The sequence below is a fragment of the Capra hircus genome, chromosome 27 (assembly GCF_001704415.2).
Source record: "Capra hircus breed San Clemente chromosome 27, ASM170441v1, whole genome shotgun sequence".
Classification (NCBI taxonomy): domain Eukaryota; kingdom Metazoa; phylum Chordata; class Mammalia; order Artiodactyla; family Bovidae; genus Capra; species Capra hircus.
The window spans coordinates 6,989,963-7,008,186 of record NC_030834.1 but is presented as its reverse complement, the minus strand read 5'-3'; the positions used below and the strand labels follow the sequence as shown (position 1 = coordinate 7,008,186).

The 18,224-nt window shown below is 43.8% G+C and overlaps 1 protein-coding gene across 5 annotated transcripts in view; it reads left to right on the top strand.

The window, feature by feature from the left end:
• PSD3 (pleckstrin and Sec7 domain containing 3) overlaps positions 1-18,224 on the top strand; it is a 489,705-nt gene that overhangs the window by 160,690 nt on the left and 310,791 nt on the right. For all 5 annotated transcript variants that reach the window (XM_018041858.1, XM_018041861.1, XM_018041859.1 and 2 more), the window contains one exon: positions 15,971-17,006. In XM_018041858.1, coding sequence (XP_017897347.1) covers positions 15,971-17,006 — 1,036 coding nt within the window. The remainder of the gene's footprint in view (positions 1-15,970; positions 17,007-18,224) is intronic.

The following is an 18,224-nucleotide window of genomic DNA, read 5'->3' as shown; positions in this document are numbered from 1 at the left end:
GAAGAAGACACAGGAGAGTGGGTGGTGTGGATCAAGAAGCTGCTGCCTGAGAAGAGGAAACCAGCTTTAGAAACAGTGATTTTAAAGTCAGACCTGAATTCAACTCCTGCAGCTTAGAATTTCGTCTTGGGGTGAGCGCCAGTGCTCTGCACGAGGGCGGAGAGCTGGGGTTAGGATCCCTGAGCCGCTCTTTAGCTCATGTTTTTCCCTTCCGGGTGCTGTGAGCTGCCATTCCCAGCTCATAGAGAGCTCCTCTGCAGTTGACCGGAATGGGAAGCTAGTCTCATTTCCCCCGGGATTAGACTCGAAGGAGAAACATTGGGCTCTGATTCATTAGTATATAAAATTGAGTTTGTGGTGAGCACAGCTGTAACTATTAATCACTTGGGAAGAAATGTCCAATTAATGGAGCAGTCTCTACTTGCGTGCGCATGCTAATAGTTTGTGTAGTGGTTGGGAGACCTTTTCCTGGGTCTTGTAGTACATAAATACCTTCTCTATCTGTGCTTTTTAGAGAGTTGCTAGCGACCAGATAATAGCCAGCAGCCTCAAATACAGCCTTCTTCAGTGTGACTTTTATTAGAGTGAAGCTGCTGCTGCTGCTAAGTCGCCTCAGTCGTGTCCGACTCTGTGCGACCCCATAGATGGCAGCCCACCAGGCTCCCCCGTCCCTGGGATTCTCCAAGCAAGAACACTGGAGTGGGTTGCCATTTCCTTCTCCAATGCATGAAAGTGAAAAGTGAAAGTGAAGTCGCTCAGTCATGTCCGACTCCTAGCGACCCCATGGACTGCAGCCCACCAGGCTCCTCCATCCATGGGATTTTCCAGGCAAGAGTACTGGAGTGGGGTGCCATTGCCTTCTCCGTTAGAGTGAAGGGTGTGTACCAAAATATAATATACTTAGATTACTCACTTAGCAAATTGTCATTACTCATACTCATTTTGTGTCATTTTCTCATACTGAATATGTTTTCTGTTGCTTAGTAAAAATAGATTATTATTCTGTTTTCTTTTTTAAATACAACTTTTCCTATTCCATTGCAAATTGAAATCCTAAATGCGTCTCTGTATTACTGGAGGGGTTTATTGATTATTAGACACAAAAGCATTGATCCTTATTATTCACAGTTATGGATTATAACTTGTTGTTGTGTTGTTCAGTTGATAAGTTGTGTCTGACTCTTTGTGACCCCTTGGACTGTAGCCCAATAGGTTCCTCTGTCCATGGGATTCTCCAGGCAGGAATCCTGGAGTGGGTTGCCATTTCCTTCTTCAGGAGATCTTCCCAGATCAGTGATGGAACCTGTATCTCCTGCATTGGCAGGTGGATTCTTTACCACTGAGCCACCAGGGAGGCCAAGAATTGTGATTACTTATAGGTAAAATGTATTTGAGATATTTTACTCTGCAAGGCTTATTATGTTGCTTTGTAAATTGGACTGTCTTCATTTTTTTTTATTAATTTATGAAATTTCAGACTAAAGGGGAAAAATCAGTCACCCTCTGTCTATGGGATTGAATTCTTCCTTGACAGGCCAAGGGCAGTGTGTCTTTAAGCCTGAAAGTTCTGTCCATTTTCCAGTGTTGAAATAACTTAAGAATTTATAGTTCTTTTATCATAATAACTAATTTTTAAGATGTTTGCTAACTGATATTCATTAGAGAACAGAGAGCACCATGGATGTTATTGCATTTATGAACAACCTACAGGGAAAGGAGAGAAGCGGACTTCTAGTGGCTAGGTTAGCCATGACTTAGAAAGGACTGAAAATCTGCTGAACCATGCTTACAAGAAATAGTATTCTCTTGAAAGTGCTGTACGAAAGTGAATTTGCCTGTGCATTTTTATTTCACAAGTGATCTGTTGGATGGCATGAACATTCAAAGTCTGGGAAAATATCCCAGTTTTTAAAAATAGAAAAACCTTACCTTTCCCTCAGCTCCTTTCCTTTCAGCTCCAGTGTAATTTCTTTCAGGCTACGTACAGATGTTAATGTACAGGCATTTACTAATGCTCAGTATTACATTTGTAGTCTTTTTTTTTTTTTTTTTTTTTAGAACTTTATGGTCTTCTGTGTAAGGGTAGAGTTGTTGACCATCATTCATTTTGAGAGAAATTCTCGGTGAGCTATAAACTAAAGACAGGGTCCCATCATGGTCTAGGTGGCTCTCTTCCTCTGCTGAAAGGATGCTGGATCAGCTGGAAGGCAAACCCAGACCAGAAGGCACAGCCTTTCTCTGCATAGGAAGGAGAGACTGCCTCTTTTCTTTACTTGTTTACTTAACTGAACACTTGGGCCTTTCAGTCAGGAGGTAGGAACTCTTGAGATTATCTTTTAGAGTAAAAACCTACTATTTAAATGTAGTCAGCACAATTCAGAGATATTGAAGTCCTTCTCTGGAGGAGTGTTTCTGTATTTTAAATGTATGCGGATCACCCAGGGTTCTTTTTAGAGATTCGGATTCTGATTAGGAAGGTCTGAAGTGATACCTGAGTCTGCATTTTGAACAAACACCTGGGTGCTGCTGCTGCTGCTGCTCCGTGGCCACACTTTGAGTAGAAAGGTTCTAGGTTAGAGCTTTCAAATAGACTTCTCCTGAGCATGGAAAAGCATTCTCTGTATCTGCTGCCATGTTGTAGCCAGCTACATATGGAGCACTGGATTTTCAATTTTATTTAATTTTAATTAATTTAAATTTAAGTAGTTTTATGTGACTGTGACTGCCATATGGAACAGCATAGCATTTGGAGAGTAAGATAATCAGCTGAGAAATTTAAGTTTAGTGGTAATTGCCCATGTAGGATTATGGTGAATTCTAAAACCATGGCCAAGTTGTCCCCACTTCACTTGACCTCTGCTTAAACTTCGTCTGAGTAGACAACACGTGCAGATGGAGTTGCTGGACTACAGACTCCGTGATGGCCTTGCTTGTCGCTCTGCTTTCCAGTGTCCAGGATATTCTTGGCGCACAGTAAATGCTGGCTGATGAAGTGGAAGAATTGGGTAGTTCCAAAGTTAGGAAGGACCTCCCCGCCCCCCACAGTGTCTCCAGCATTCTGTTCAGCCTGTCCTTGGGAGCAGGGGACAGAATTTGAGTGGCATTGGCATGTACTATTTTGCTTATGTTTTGGGAAGCATCTTTCCGTTTCTGTTTTGAAATTCTATTAAACGGTATCCTGTTGGTTATAGGACAGTCTTCATTCATTCATTGATTCAACAAATATCCATTTTGCTTAGTACTGTTATTCTAGGCTCTGGGGATATAATAGTGGTAAAGATATCAGACGGAGTTGTTTTGGAGTTTATGTTCTAGTGGCAGTACAACAAGACAGAACAAAGGAAGAACCTTTTCCTAAAAATGACTCGGCCCAGTTCCTCGGGAATGTGTGACGTGTATATTGCTGTTTCGTGGACGTGGCCATCATAGTCTTTTGGGAAGCCTGCATCCAGTTGCTCAGAATCCCTCATGATAAACTTCTTTACTTCACATTTCTACTGTGAAACTGTGACCAAGTCTGCAGTAGGCTTGCCAAATCATTCTTTTTCTTTTTTCTTCCTCCCCGCCTCCTCCATTTCAGCCCTTTTCTTTGAAGGAGTTTGTCACCCAGAGTAGAAAGAAATCCATTTCATTTGCTGATCCTCAGACAGGATCATTCTTAAAGGGCCAGGGCTTTTCTGAAGCTCATCTTTTGGAGCAGGCTTGTTTCCCCATGATCCTGAGAATTTTTTTGAGTCTTAATTGACATACACCATTAAATTAGTTTCAGACATACAGCATAATATTACATATTTTATAATGTTTGTATCCATCACCATCCATAGTTATAAAAGGGTTTTTTCTTGTGATGAGGACTTTTAAGATTTACTCTTTTACCCACTTTCAAATATGTAATACAGTGTTATTAACCATGACTCCCAGGCTATATATTGCATCCACTTGATTATTTTGTAATTGAAAGTGTGTAACTTTTTGAACCACTTCACCCATTTCACCTGCTCCTCACCCCTACCGTCTGGTAACTTCTAGTCTGTCCTTTGTATCTGTGATCTTGTTTTGCTCTTTCTTTTTAAGATTTCACAAATAAGAGTGATCATATAGTATTTGTCTTCCTCTGACTTACTGCATTTAGCGTAACGCCCTCAAGGTCCCCTCGTGGCTCAAATGGTGAAGAATCCGCCTGCAATGCAAGAGACCTGGGTTCCATCCCTGAATTGGGAGGATCCCCTGGAGAAGGGAATGACAGCCCTCTCCAGTCTTCTTAGAGGACTGTAAAATCCCATGGACAGAGGAGCCCGGCAGGCTGCAGTCCATGGGATCCCAAAGAGTCGGACGCAACTGAACACAACTGAGTGGCTAACACTTTCTGAGCTGCCTTGGTGGTTCAGTCTGTAGAGAATCCACCCACCAATGCAGGGAACCCGGGCTTGATCCCTGGTTGGGGAAGATCCCCTGGAGAAGGCAATGGCAACCCACTCCAGTATTCTTGCCTGGGAAATCCCATGGACAGAGGAGCCTGGAGGGCTACTGTTTATGGAGTCGCAACAGTCAGACATGACTTAGTGACTACACCACCACCTCAAGGTCCAATCATGTGTTGCAAATGGCAAGATTTATTGCTTTTTATGGCTGAATAATATCCATATTATTCCATAATAATATCCTTTTATGGATAAGTTCAGAGAAGGCAATGGCACCCCACTCCAGTACTCTTGCCTGGGAAATCCCATGGATGGAGGAGCCTCGTAGGCTGCAGTCCATGGGGTCGCTGGGAGTTGGACACGACTGAGTGACTTCCCTTTCACTTTTCACTTTCATGCATTGGAGAAGGAAATGGCAACCCACTCCAGTGTTCTTGCCTGGAGAATCCCAGGGACAGAGGAGCCTGGTGGGCTTGCGTCTCTGGGGTCGCACAGGGTCGGACACGACTGACACGACTTAGCAGCAGCAGCATGGCTAAGTTAATATATTAATATGTTAATATTATATAGACATATACTATGTGTTAATATACACACAGTTTCTTTATCTGCTCATCCATTAATGGACACTTAGATTATTTCCATTTCTTGGCTGTTGTAAAAAATGTGAACGTAAGGGTGCCGATATCTTTTCCAATTAGTGTTTTTGTTTCCTTCGGGTAAATCCCCAGAAGTGGAATTGCTGTATCATATGTAGTTCTGTTTTTAATCTGTTGAGGAATCTCCATAGGAGTTTGCACTAATTTATGTTCCACCGACAGTGTACTCAGTTCAGTTCAGTTCAGTCGCTCAGTCGTGTCTGACGCTTTTCGACCCTATGAATCGCAGCATGCCAGGCCTCCCTGTCCATCAGTAACTCCCAGAGTTCATTCAAACTCATGTCCATTGAGTCGGTGATGCCATCCAGCCATCTCATTCTCTGTCATCCCCTTCTCCTCCTGCCCCCAATCCCTCCCAGCATCAGAGTCTTTTCCAATGAGTCAACTCTTCACATGAGGTGGCCAAAGTACTGGAGTTTCAGCTTTAGCATCAGTCCTTCCAATGAACACCCAGGACTGGTCTCCTTTAGAATGGATTGGTTGGATTTCCTTGCAGTCCAAGGGACTCTCAAGAGTCTTCTCCAACACCACAGTTCAAAAGCATCAATTCTTCGGTGCTCAGCTTTCTTCACAGTCCAACTCTCACATCCATACATGACCACTGGAAAAACCATAGCCTTGACTAGACGGACCTTTGTTGACAAAGTAGTATGTCTGCTTTTGAATATGTTATCTAGGTTGGTCATAACTTTCCTTCCAAGGAGTAAGCGTCTTTTAATTTTATGGCTGCAATCACCATCTGCAGTGTTTTTGGAGCCCCCAAAAATATATCTGGTATAATAAAAAGCAGAGATTTGGATTAAGCCAGAGCAAACAAGAATCATTTGTGACAGGAAAACATGGGACCACTGGGACCATAAGGTTCTCTAGAATTGATTCAAATCATGATTATTGTGGTTTTAATTTGGATTTCTCTGAGGATTAGTCATGTTGAGCAACTTTGCTTATAGCTGTTGGTCATTGTATGTCTTCTTTGGAAAAATACCCATTCAGATCTGCTCATTTTTATTTATTTAATTTTTTTCCTCCTCATTTTTAGATCAGATTTTTTTTTTTTTTGCTAATATGTAAGGGAGTATACACAGGAAATATAAATAAATGTAAATTTAAATAGAGTTCTTTATACATATATTTACATTTTGTATCTATTTCTGTGGTGAGTCTTCATTGCTTTGTGTGGACTTCTGCTGGTTGTGGAGCGCGGGGGCGTCTCTTCGCTGTGATGGGCAGCTTCTCATCGTAGTCGCTTCTATTGCCGAGCCCTGGCTCGAGGCACGAGGGCTTCCGTAGCTGTACCACGCGGCTCAGTAGTTGCGGTGCGCAGAGGCTAGAGCTCAGGCTCAGCAGTTGTGGCACACGAGTTAGTTGCTCTGAAACCTGTGGAATCTTCCCGGACCAGGAATCGAACCTGTGTCTCCCGTATTGGCAGGCAGGTTCTTATCCACTGCACCACCAGGGAAGCCCTGTTTATATATTTTGGATATGGACACCTTATCAGATACATGATTTGCAAATATTTATTCCCATTCAGTAGATTGCCTTTTCATTTTCTTGATGGTTTCCTTTGTACAGAAGCTTTTTAGTTTGATATAGAAGAACTTCTTTTAAATCACATTGCATTTTATTACAGTTCTGTATCTGTGTTCCAGAAATGGATGGCTAATATACAACCCAAAACACTCCTGAAATTGTTCTTCTTAACTTTCAAAAGTATCCCATTTTTCTCTATATTAAATCAAAATGGAAAAAACTTAAAAAAAAAGGTGGATTTTGTGCATCACAGGAAAAGCATCAGGAAATAACAGAAAATAATTTGTTAGGAGTCTGACCAAATACACAAAGTAGCAGATACGACTCCACAGAAAAGGGAATATAAATAGATACCCCTTCCCAAAGTACATGTGTTTCACATGAGTGTGACAAGCTCTTCTCTCTCCCTTCCCTTCCCTCCTACGCACTTTACACTACATTTTAATTTCTTTAAGGGGGAAAATAAATGCAGAAAAGCTATAAAAACTCTTATTAATTCAAATTCTACTAGTGTGTGGTTTATATTTAGGTAAGTGCTAAAATCTTCTTTTTTTTTCTTTTTAGTACTTAGCAAATCCCATTGTCACGGATATGAGACCAAATTTGGGCAGGCCTAATTCAGCGAGACTTTCTAGAGGAGAAGCAGCTATTTTGCTTTTCAGCTAGATTCTTACATTAGTAGCAGATGCAGACTGACAGAAGGCAGGAGCTTCCACAAGTGAGGCCTAGAGCCCACAGCAGCGGCACAGGCTGGGCACGGCCTCAGGGCAGCAGGTGGACTTCAGAGAGGGAAGACGGAGGCTGGGAAGGTGGTAGCCTTCGCACCTTTGCCCTGTCCGTTTGCTTTTGTCCTGCCTGCAGGGTGCTCCATCTTGCCCGTGCTGTCCCCCGTGGTTGGTTCTGTTTGTGCCCGTACTTTACCCTGCTCATCGTTCACGCACGGCCAGCGTGAGCTTTTAAACATGGGAAAGAGACTAGTCACGCGCTAGCAGCGTTTAGTTCTCAATACCCTGTGTTCAGTACCTAGCAGGTAATTAATGAATGTTTGCTGAATGGATTTTGGAAACGGTGGTCATTTAATGGCAAGTATCCATGGCCTGGTTTTAAAAGGGAACAGAAAAAAAGTCTTAGGGTAAAAGAAGAATTTGTCCTTTCTTTAAATCTCCCTAGCATGAATAGCTTCTATGTTTTAAACATAAGGAAGACATCAGAAATTCTAAATAAGACAGTCAAGATTAATATTTTATGAAGCTTCATTTGTTGTTAAAGACAGTTCAACTGGTGAGAAGAAATGCAAATAGCAAAATTAGACCACTGTGCACGCTAACATAGAGGTACTTTAGGTGGAAGGAAAGATTTGATGTTACGCTGAGTTCTGTAACAAATGCTAGGATCAAGAGCCACCTGGCATTTAAGGCTATTTCTACCCAGAACCTGCAACTAGAAGACTTTTTGCTTTTTATTTTTTATGCTATTAGAAATGACAGTCTGACAATTCAGATACCTCTTAGTTTTCCTTAGGAATTTACTCCTGAGAGATAAAACACCAGGAATCTAGTTCTGACTTTTAATTCTTCTAAAATACCTTATTGAACATCAGTTTGTTTACCTTGGTCATGCCACTTAGCCTCTCAGAACATTTACCCGCCCTGGTCTGTACTAGTCCTTATCTAGGTGAAAAGTGAACAAAGCTCATTAGACCAGTTCTATAATGCAGGGCAGGAGGGCTGGTTGGAGTAGCAAAGCCGCCTGCCACTCCGGGCACGCTTTGCGCTCTGCCTTTACTCTCTGTCTTGACCAGATGCCAAGTTGCTTATCAAGACATCACGGGCTCGGTGGTTAAAGAATACGCCTGCCAGTGTAGGGGACATGGGTTTGATCCCTAGTCTGGGAAGATTCCTCATGCCCCGGGATGACGGCCCATGTGCCACAACTACTGAGTCTGAGCACCCTGAGACTGTGCTCCACAACAAGAGAAACCTCCGCAGTGAAAACCCCACCTGCGACAACTACAGAGTCCACATGCGTCATCAAAGACCCAGCGCAGCCACAAACAGATTAAAAGAGACATCATCACAGGCATTACATCTTAATGAAAAGTGTTAGAATGGGAGTGGAGAAATTACTTAATTTCTTTGCTGTCCCCCCGCTTTTTTTTTTGAATTTGTAGTCATTTTTCTTTGGGCCAGTGTGCCTATGTTTACACTAGTGGTTGTTTTATAGATGGCAATTTAAACTGTTAGGAACTAAGTGGGTTCTTAAATGATGAAGCTTAACTTTTCTTCCTTCTGTTGAATGGATTTCATGATAGTATGTTTTAATGTTAAATGCACATTTGACTTCAGGAATAAATGCCACTTGATCATGGTGTATAATCCTTTTTGATATTTTGCTAGATTCAGCTTACTAAATTTGGGTTAAATATGGACAGCTTTCGGAGAAGGCAATGGCACCCCACTCCAGTACTCTTGCCTGGAAAATCCCATGGATGGAGGAGCCTGGTGGGCTGTAGTCCATGGGGTCGCTAGCAGTCAGACACGACTGAGTGACTTCACTTTCACGCATTGGAGAAGGAAATGGCAACCCACTCCAGTGTTCTTGCCTGGAGGATCCCAGGGATGGGGGAGCCTGGTGGGCTGCCATCTCTGGGGTCGCACAGAGTCGGACACGACTGAAGTGACTTAGCAGTAGCTTAGCATGGACAGCTTTCATGGAACACTTCATCATAGATTAAAGATTATAGCCTTTTGAAGCTTTAAAATTTGAATATCCTGATAATTAATTTTATGTGTGTATACCAGATATAATATAAAGTTCCCTTGACATTTGTAAGCAGGTGAGTTCAGCAAGGGCTGATGATTAAGGGAACAATTAGTTAAGAGAGCAGATTTAAGTTAGATCTTGAAAGATGAAAATACTCTGATCATATAGAGGTGAGAAGAAAAAGTGTGTCATATGCAGAGAAGAGATGGACCGAAGCCAAAGGAAAAAGAGGCTCAGAGTGTTAGCTTGATTTCTGGTGTATATTAGAGAGGACCTTTCCAGAGCGTTCATGTGCTGCGTAACCCTCAGTTAAACAAAAGTGTATCGACAAGGTTGTTGAGTGAGAGGAAAGAGCAGATGGGAAAGATAGATCGGGGCTGGATTATGGATCTCAACTCCTGGATGAAGGAGTTTGAATTTTGGACTTTATTCTGTAGGTGGTGAAGAATTACTGAAAGCAAGTGAAGTTTTTGCTTTAGGAAGATTATTGTATGTAAGATGAAGTGAGAGATGAGGCTGGACTTTGGATAACTGTTTCGGAAGATGCTTTTAAATTTCAGGGAAAAGACTGAAGACGCATGCTAGGTCAGCTCACTTCCAGTAAAGATGGAGGGAAGAGGACGCTGTAAAGCTTAGCGGAGGTCGATGAATAAGCTCTGGTTTTTGTTATGTTGTGTTGGCAAGTCCATCGTTCTGATGGGCCTGTTTTCTTGCTGATCATGCAAGGTAACTGAATTAATTCTTTGATTCCTTTGACTTTTGCCAAAAGTGTACTGTATGATCTTCAAGTGTTTGTAGAGGCGTTTGTTATTGTTTGGTCGCAAAGTGGTGTCTGACTCTTTTGTGACCCCATGGACTGTAGCGCGCCAGGCTGACCTGTCCATGGGATTCTCCAGGCAAGAATACTGGACTGGGTTGCCATTGCTTCTCCAGGGGACCTTCCTGACCCAGGGACCGACCCTGGGTCTCCGGCATGGGCATGCAGATCCTTTACCTTTGAACCGCCTGTGAAGCCCCTTGTAAAGACACACTCTAACTTAAACAACACATCTAGAGGAAATATTTCCCCCTGTGAGCTAAGTACTTTTCTAGTAATTTAAAGCTATTTTACTGTGTTAAAAAAGCCCGTGCTTTTGGATTGTATAATTTTTTCTTTCTTTGTATTTTAGCAATAAATTTATAGCTTTTAAACTACCAGAAGAATTTTAAGTCCCCCATGTGATTAAGGAAGAAACAACTGTTAAAAGCCTAAAAAGTGTAAAATATGAAAACTGTTTTTAAAAACGTGTAAAAAGATGTAAGCAAGTGCCAGTACTTCCCAAATTATTTTGTGATGCAGATGTTACTGCCCAAACTAGATAGTGCTTGACAGTTACAGCCCAGTGTCGTTTATGAATATAGGTGCAAAGTCACTAGAAAGCTGAATCTAGCAACATGTAACGGAGAAGGCGATGGCACCCCACTCCAGTACTCTTGCTTGGAGAGTCCCATGGACAGAGGAGCCTGGTGGGCTGCAGTCCATGGGGTCGCTAAGCATCTGACACGACTGAGTGAGTTCACTTTCACTTTTCACTTTCATTCATTGGAGAAGGAAATGGCAACCCACTCCTGTGTTCTTGCCTGGAGAATCCCAGGGATGGGGGAGCCTGGTGGGCTGCCATCTATGGGGTCACACAGAGTCGGACATGACTGAAGCGACTTAGCAGCAGCAGCAGCAACAACAGGTGAAAAAGGATTCTATAGCATGAGCAAGTAGCATTTATTCCAAGAATGCAAGGTTGGTTCAGTATATAGAAGTCTGTTGACGTAATACACTCTTACCAGAATAAAAGACAGAATCCACATGGGCATCTCAACTGACAGAGAAAAAAACATTTGACAAAATGTGGTACCTTTTCATGGTAGAAACACTTGATAAACTAGAGATGAAAGGGATCTTCCTTATCCTGATTTATAGGGCATTTGTGAAAACCCTACAGCGAACATCATACTTCATGGGGGAAGACTGAAAGCTTTCTCGTAAGATCCAGAATAACACACAGACGTCTACCTCTTACCACTTCTGTGCAGCATTGTACTGGAGGTTCTGGCCAGTGCTATTAGGGAAGAAAAAGAAATAAAAGGCATCCAGATAAGAAAGGAAAAAAGTAAAACTTCCTCTGTTCACAGATAACATGATCTCGTATATAGGAAAGCCTAAGGAATCCGCAAAGAGACCATTAGAACTTGTAAGTTCGGCAACCAGCTGTATTTGTATATGCTAGCAGTGAAAGACCTGAAATGAAAAAATTCTGCTTATAATAGCATCAAAAAGAAAATACTTAGGGGAGTCAGTTTAACAAAAGTAGTGTAAAACTTGTACATTTGAAACAAAAAGATGTTAAAAGAAATGAAAGAAAATTAAATGGAGAGACATCCTATAGTCATGGATCAAAAGACCTGATGGTAATATTAGGATGCAGTGCTCTACAGATTCATCCCAGCCTCTGTGACAGTTTCCGCTGTCTGGTAGCTGATCCTAAAAGTCATACGGGAAATGCCAGGGGCCCAGAGTAGCCACAGCAACCGGGAAGAGGGAGAACAGAGCAGGAGGACACACACTTACTGATTTCACTTCTGCGCAGCTACGGTAATCAAGATGGCGTTACACTGGCTTCAGGCTCAGTGGAGTAGAATTCAGAGTCCAGACGTAAACCTTCACGTTTATGGTCAGTTGATTTTCTTCAAGGGTATTATTGCAGTTCAGTGGGGGAAATAATAGGTTTTTCAACAGCAGTGCTCGGACGAGTGGATAGCCGCATGCGACAGAGGGAAGTTATGTCTCCACACCCTGTAAAAAGTTAAGTCAGAATGGATCGAAGGTCTGCGTGTAGTAGCTAACACTGTAAAACTCTTCAAAAAAGAATAATAAATCTTTGTGACCTTGGATTAGACAATAAATTGTTACTTATGACACCAGACACCTAAGCAACAAAATAAAAACATATAGATAAGTTGGATTTTATCAAAATTTAAAAAAGAATTGTGCTTCAAAAAAGCACCATTAACTGGAAAGACAACCCGCAGAATGGAAGAAAATATTTGCAAAGTATATGTCTGATAAGGAACTTCTGTTCAGAATATATAAAAGACTCTTCAGTTCAGTTCAGTTCAGTTGCTCAGTCATGTCCAACTCTTTGTGACCCCATGAACTGCAGCATGCCAGGCCTCCCTGTCCATCAGCAACTCCTGGAGTCCACCCAAACCCATGTCCATCGAGTCGATGGTGCCATCCAACCATCTCATCCTCTGTTATCCCCTTCTCCTCCTGCCCTCAATCTTTCTCAGCATCAGGGTCTTTTCCAGTGAGTCAGCTCTTTGCATCAGGTGGCCAAAATATTGGAGTTTCAGCAGCAACATTAGTCCTTCCAATGAACACCCAGGGCTGATCTCCTTTAGAATGGACTGGTTAGATCTCCTTGCAGTCCAAGGGACTCTCAAGAGTCTTCTCCAACACCACAGTTCCAAAGCATCAATTCTTCGATACTCAGCTTTCTTCACAGTCCAACTCTCACATCCATACATGACCACCTGAGAAACCATAGCCTTGACTACATGGACCTTTGTTGGCAAAGTAATGTCTCTGCTTTTGAATATGCTATCTAGGTTGGTCGTAACTTTCCTTCCAAGGAGTAAGCATCTTTTAATTTCATGGCTGCAATCACCATCTGCAGTGATTTTGGAGCCCAGAAAAATAAAGTCTGACACTGTTTCCACTGTTTCCCCATCTATTTGCCATGAAGTGATGGGACCAGATGCCACGATCTTCGTTTTCTGAATGTTGAGTTTTAAGCCAACTTTTTCACTCTCCTCTTTCACTTTCATCAGGAGGCTCTTTAGTTCTTCTTCACTTTCTTACAACTCAAAAATGAAAAGAGAAGTTACCCAGTTATAAAATGGGCAAAGGATTTGAATGAGTATTTCTCTGGAGAACCGATACAAATGGCCAACAAGCATTTGACAAGATTCTCAACACCGTTAACCACTGTGCATGTATGTGCTAAGCCGCTTTAGTCGTGTCCGCCTCTGTGCGACCCCATGAACTGTAGACCACCAGGATCCTCTGTCCATAGGGTTCTCCAGGCAAGAATACTGGAGTGGGTTGCCATTCCCTTCTCACTAGGGAAATGCAAATCAAAACTGCAGTGAGTTGGCATTTCACACCCACTGTGACAGCTGTGATGAAAAATATGGACAGTATTAGAACTCTCAGACTTTGCAGGTAGAAATATAAAATGGTGCAATTGCTTTGGAAAACTGGCGATTTCTCCAAACATTAAACACAGAGTTACCATGTGACACAGAATCCACTCACAGGTGTGTATCCAAGAGAACTGAAAATAAATGTAGACACAAAAACGTGTGCACAAGTGTTCGTTGTTCATAATAGCCAAAATGTGAAAATAACACCAATGCCCAGCAGCAGATGAGTGGAAAGAAGGTTCAGGGATGAACCTGGAAACCACTGTGCTATAAAAAAAAAGGCAGTGTCGCATGTTGTGCGATTCTGTTGGCATGAAGTAGAACGTGCAGATCTATAGAGGCAGAAGGCAGGACGGGTAGTCAGGGCGATGGTTCTCCCAGTGGTCATGTACGGATGTGAGAGCTGGACTGTGAAGAAGGCTGAGCGCCGAAGAATTGATGCTTCTGAACTGTGGTGTTGGAGAAGACTCTTGAGAGTCCCTTGGACTGCAAGGAGATTCAACCAGTCCATTCTGAAGGAGATCAGTCCTGGGTGTTCATTGGAAGGAATGATGCTGAAGCTGAAACTCCAGTACTTTGGCCACCTCATGTGAAGAGTTGACTCATTGGAAAAGACTCTGATGCTGGGAGGGTTGGGGGCAGGAGGAGAAGGTTTCGACAGAGGATGAAGTGGCTGGATGGCATCACGGACTCGATGGACGTGAGTCTGAGTGAACTCCGGGAGTTGGTGATGGACAGGGAGGACTGGTGTGCTGCAATTCATGGGGTTGCGAAGAGTCAGACACGACTGAGTGACTGAACTGAACTGAACTGAAGAGAGGCAGTTAATGGATAGAGGTTTTCTGGTGGTGCTGGGAGGCGATGAAAATGTTCTGGAGGTAGATAGTGGCGATGCTTGCACAATTTTATGGTATATTAAAGATAACTGAATCTTAAAAGGGGAAAAATTAGAAGTCCTATCACATTCTTCATTGAAATATCTAGAGTGTCAATATACCACAGGAAGAGAAATCTTTATTGCTTTTAACTCCGTTCCTTTTCAAAATCAGAGTTTGAAACTTACTCCCTCCTCAGATTTCAGCAAGTCATGTCCTTTGAGGTCTGTTTTGTGAAGGTGTTATAAATGCTACCATCACAGAGAAGTGCTACTTGGATCTCATCAAGGTTGATTCAAATTTAATTTAAAAATATATTTCAAATTATTAAAAAATAAGATATGAAACAGAACACACTCTAAGATGTATTACTCTTTATCAGTTTTTCCGTGCTGTGTATACCAAATGTTAACTCACGTTTCCAAGTTAACGTCATTTTGCATATATGCCTTGGAATCAAGTCTTTCATGTCATTTCATTCTATATATTTAGACAGCTGTCAGATGTTTCACTGAATAGAAAGGTTGTCGCTTGCAGTGCTTGAAAAGCAGTAACAAAAGCAACAGGTGTCCTCTGTTATAAAGCCGTCTAGGCGAGGACACTGCATTTCCAGTGCACATGAGAATATTCTCAATTCAAGGTAACCAAAACCAAGTTCAGAAGGAAATTGGATCCTGGGGTGATAGGACTGTAACTGTTATCCAGAAATCCTCAATTTAAAATTGTGTTTGTCAGAATGTCTTCATCTTTCTCAATGACTGCCATTGTAATAAGAAAAGGTTGTTAATTGGATGCTATATAGTACATATATACTGCTGTTTTTACTGCTTCGTATATTGGGGTTCTACATAAGATGCTGCTTAAATTTCATGCAACTGGGATCCTGGAACTCTTTGCTTATACATTAAGTTTTGTATTCCATTTTGACTTCACTCGCATTCCCCAGAGATGTTCTGAGAGCATCTTTTTCCCCCACAGAAATCCAACAGCGCAGGGGAAGTTTCCAGCTGAAAAAAGTATTTACTGACTTTAAATAGATCATGTCTTTTTTCCTTGGGGCTCCGTCTCAGAGATTGCACGGCAGCGATCCTGTTAGTTCAGTCATAAGGCAATTTGTTGTTGTGCCCAGTATAAATATTTTAGTTGCTATTTCATGAGCGATATTTGGAAAGGGATGCATATCCTTATTTTAATCTGTTTTTGCATATGCAGCAACCGAGTTGCATGTGTGGGAAAGAAGCTGGGTTAGATTGGATTGCCTCTGTCTATGCCAGAACCTCTGTGGGTTCTCATGTGTAAGCCCAGTGGAGGGGACCCCCTGGCAGGGTGTCGAGCAGCTTGTGTTGCAGAGGGTGGGGGAGGAGCCAGTGAAAGGGTCACCTGAGGATGACTGAGCGCCTGATACGTGTGGGAATTGATTTACACACACGGGAATGTGCCGTTCAGAACAAGTCACGTGTCTCTTCTGTTCTCTTTGTAGGTGATCATGGAGGAAGCACTTTACTCCCCCCGAACGTCACGAATGAGTTTCCGGAGTATGGGACCATGGAAGGAAGTGGAGAAGGCTTGAGAGCCTCTCTGGAGTTTGATGCTGAGTCTCTGCTGCGCTGCCCAGGGGGCCCGCAGGGGGCGCAGCCCCTTGCCAGCCGTCACTCTGGGCCTGTCACTGTCACCGGAGGACCAAAAGACATCAGAGGGCTCCCATCTCAAAGTCACTTCAAGGAACCGAGTTTACAGCCCATTGACTCTCTGATCTCAGCTCTGAAAGCCACAGAGGCCAGAATAGCTTCAGGAACGTCGCAGGCTACAAAGGTACTGGATGGAGCTGCGGTTTCTACTTTTTCAGCTCAGCAGGGCGGGCAGGAGCCAGACACCGCCAGTCATAAAGCACGGAAGGCCCACGCGCTGTTCCCTGCTGGCTGCGAAAAGTCGCCCGATATACCTCTTTCAGCCAAAGTTCCGACTGAGGAACATTTTTATTTGAGCATCCAGGAGGATTTGACTGCACTATTAACTGGAGAGACTCAAGCAGAGCCATCCTTAAGAGCTAGTAATGGAAGAAAGGGGGCTGTCCACGTGCAAGAGCCAGCTGGTCCAGCATCCTCGGTGGGCAGCCCTGCGACCCCCAGCTCAGCAGGCGGTGCCAGTTTGTTGAGAGAGAGGAGGTCTGACCAGAGAGAGCACCCCGGGCAGTATGCTCGAGGACGCCCAGGCCAGGGCAAGCATGTGGCATTTCAAGGGGTGGAAACACCGTGGACTGGAGGGGAGGAGGGAGAGAACAGGCACCCTGAGGGTGTTCAGATGCCGCCGGGAAGGACAGCCCCTCCCGAGAGCAAAGAGTTTTCCAAAGTGCCCAGCCACCTCGTCTTGTCTGCCGCTCTTCGTGACTCTGCAGCTCCTCCCGAGAGGCCGTGTCCCGCCGAGCCTCTGCTTGAGACGGTAGAGGACGAGGTCTTCTTAAGGGAGGACAAGGAGCACCTGGAGAGGAGAGCTGAACCGGAGAGGGCTGGGGAAAGGTGAGTTCCCTGGGCCCTGCTGTCTGTGAAGTCTGCTGTGTGTTCTCCACCGTGAGGTTCACAGCATCCTCCGCAGAATGGAAGGGAAGTGACCATGTACTGCGGTGCTTCTAAGGTCTCAAGATGTGTAAAGTGGTTGCTATAAAGTTTTCCATATGGGGAGACCATGAACCTCAAGCTGGGCAGACCCATTTCTGATATATATATTTTCTTGTATTTGACAGGTTTCAAGTTCTCCAGCATCACTATAACAAAACACCCCACAGTTATCTTTCATAAGGAAAGATAACTGTGGAAAGGTCTGGACTCTCTTGACACATCCTGTAGTTGTTACTGCCAAGCTCAGGCCCTTCTTCTGGGTATAGCCCCGTTGTCTACAAACAGCCCCTGTGCGTGTAGGAACACAGAGGCTTTGGTGTGGGCTGCCTCAGTTTTCTAGGTTGAGAGAGGCCGTGAGGAGGTCAGAGTTTAGCTGTTCCGTGGCACTGACGTGGGACTCCCTTCTCGCAAGCAGCTTGTTTGGATTATGGCCCTGATGACTAAACCTGGCATCATATGGGATTTCCCAGGTTTTCTCTGCATTTCTGGCGTCCATACCAGCTGAGAGCCTGGAGAGATGGAAGCCGTGCCTGTCCGCCTTTACTTCTTTGGTCGTGGTCTGGCCGTAGAGCCCTCCTTTCCGCAAAGTCATTTCAAACGTGTGCTTTCTCGTCCCCCATCACGTGAGCTTTGGTAGTTCACGTGGGAGAATGTGCGTCAAGCCTGAAGGTCTTGCTTGTTCGCTGTAAGGAGGTGCCCTTTGCTCTGCAGTTGACTAGCAGATGCACTGTCGGAACTCCTCCCCCTGCCCTCCCCACCTCACTGCACAGAACGCCCCCAGACTCCGCTCGGAAGGCCCCCTGCTATGTGGCACAGGGCTCCGCAGTTACCCTCCCACTGGGGTCTGTGCGTCTGCGGTTCATTCATTCACTCCTCCTGTCCTTCCTGTCTTTCCACAAATGGTTTTCCGTTGTCTGCTGTGTCCTTGATAATGGCTAGAGATGCTGGGTGTGAAAGGAATGTTCAGAATGGACGTGGCCCTGGGGATCCCCTGGTGGCCCCGTGATTAGGCCTCTGTGTCTCCTCTGCAGGGGCGTGGGTTCCTTCTCTGGCTGGAAACTCAGATCCCACGAGCTCTGTGTCGTGGCCAGGAAAACAAACAAACAAACATGGAAAATA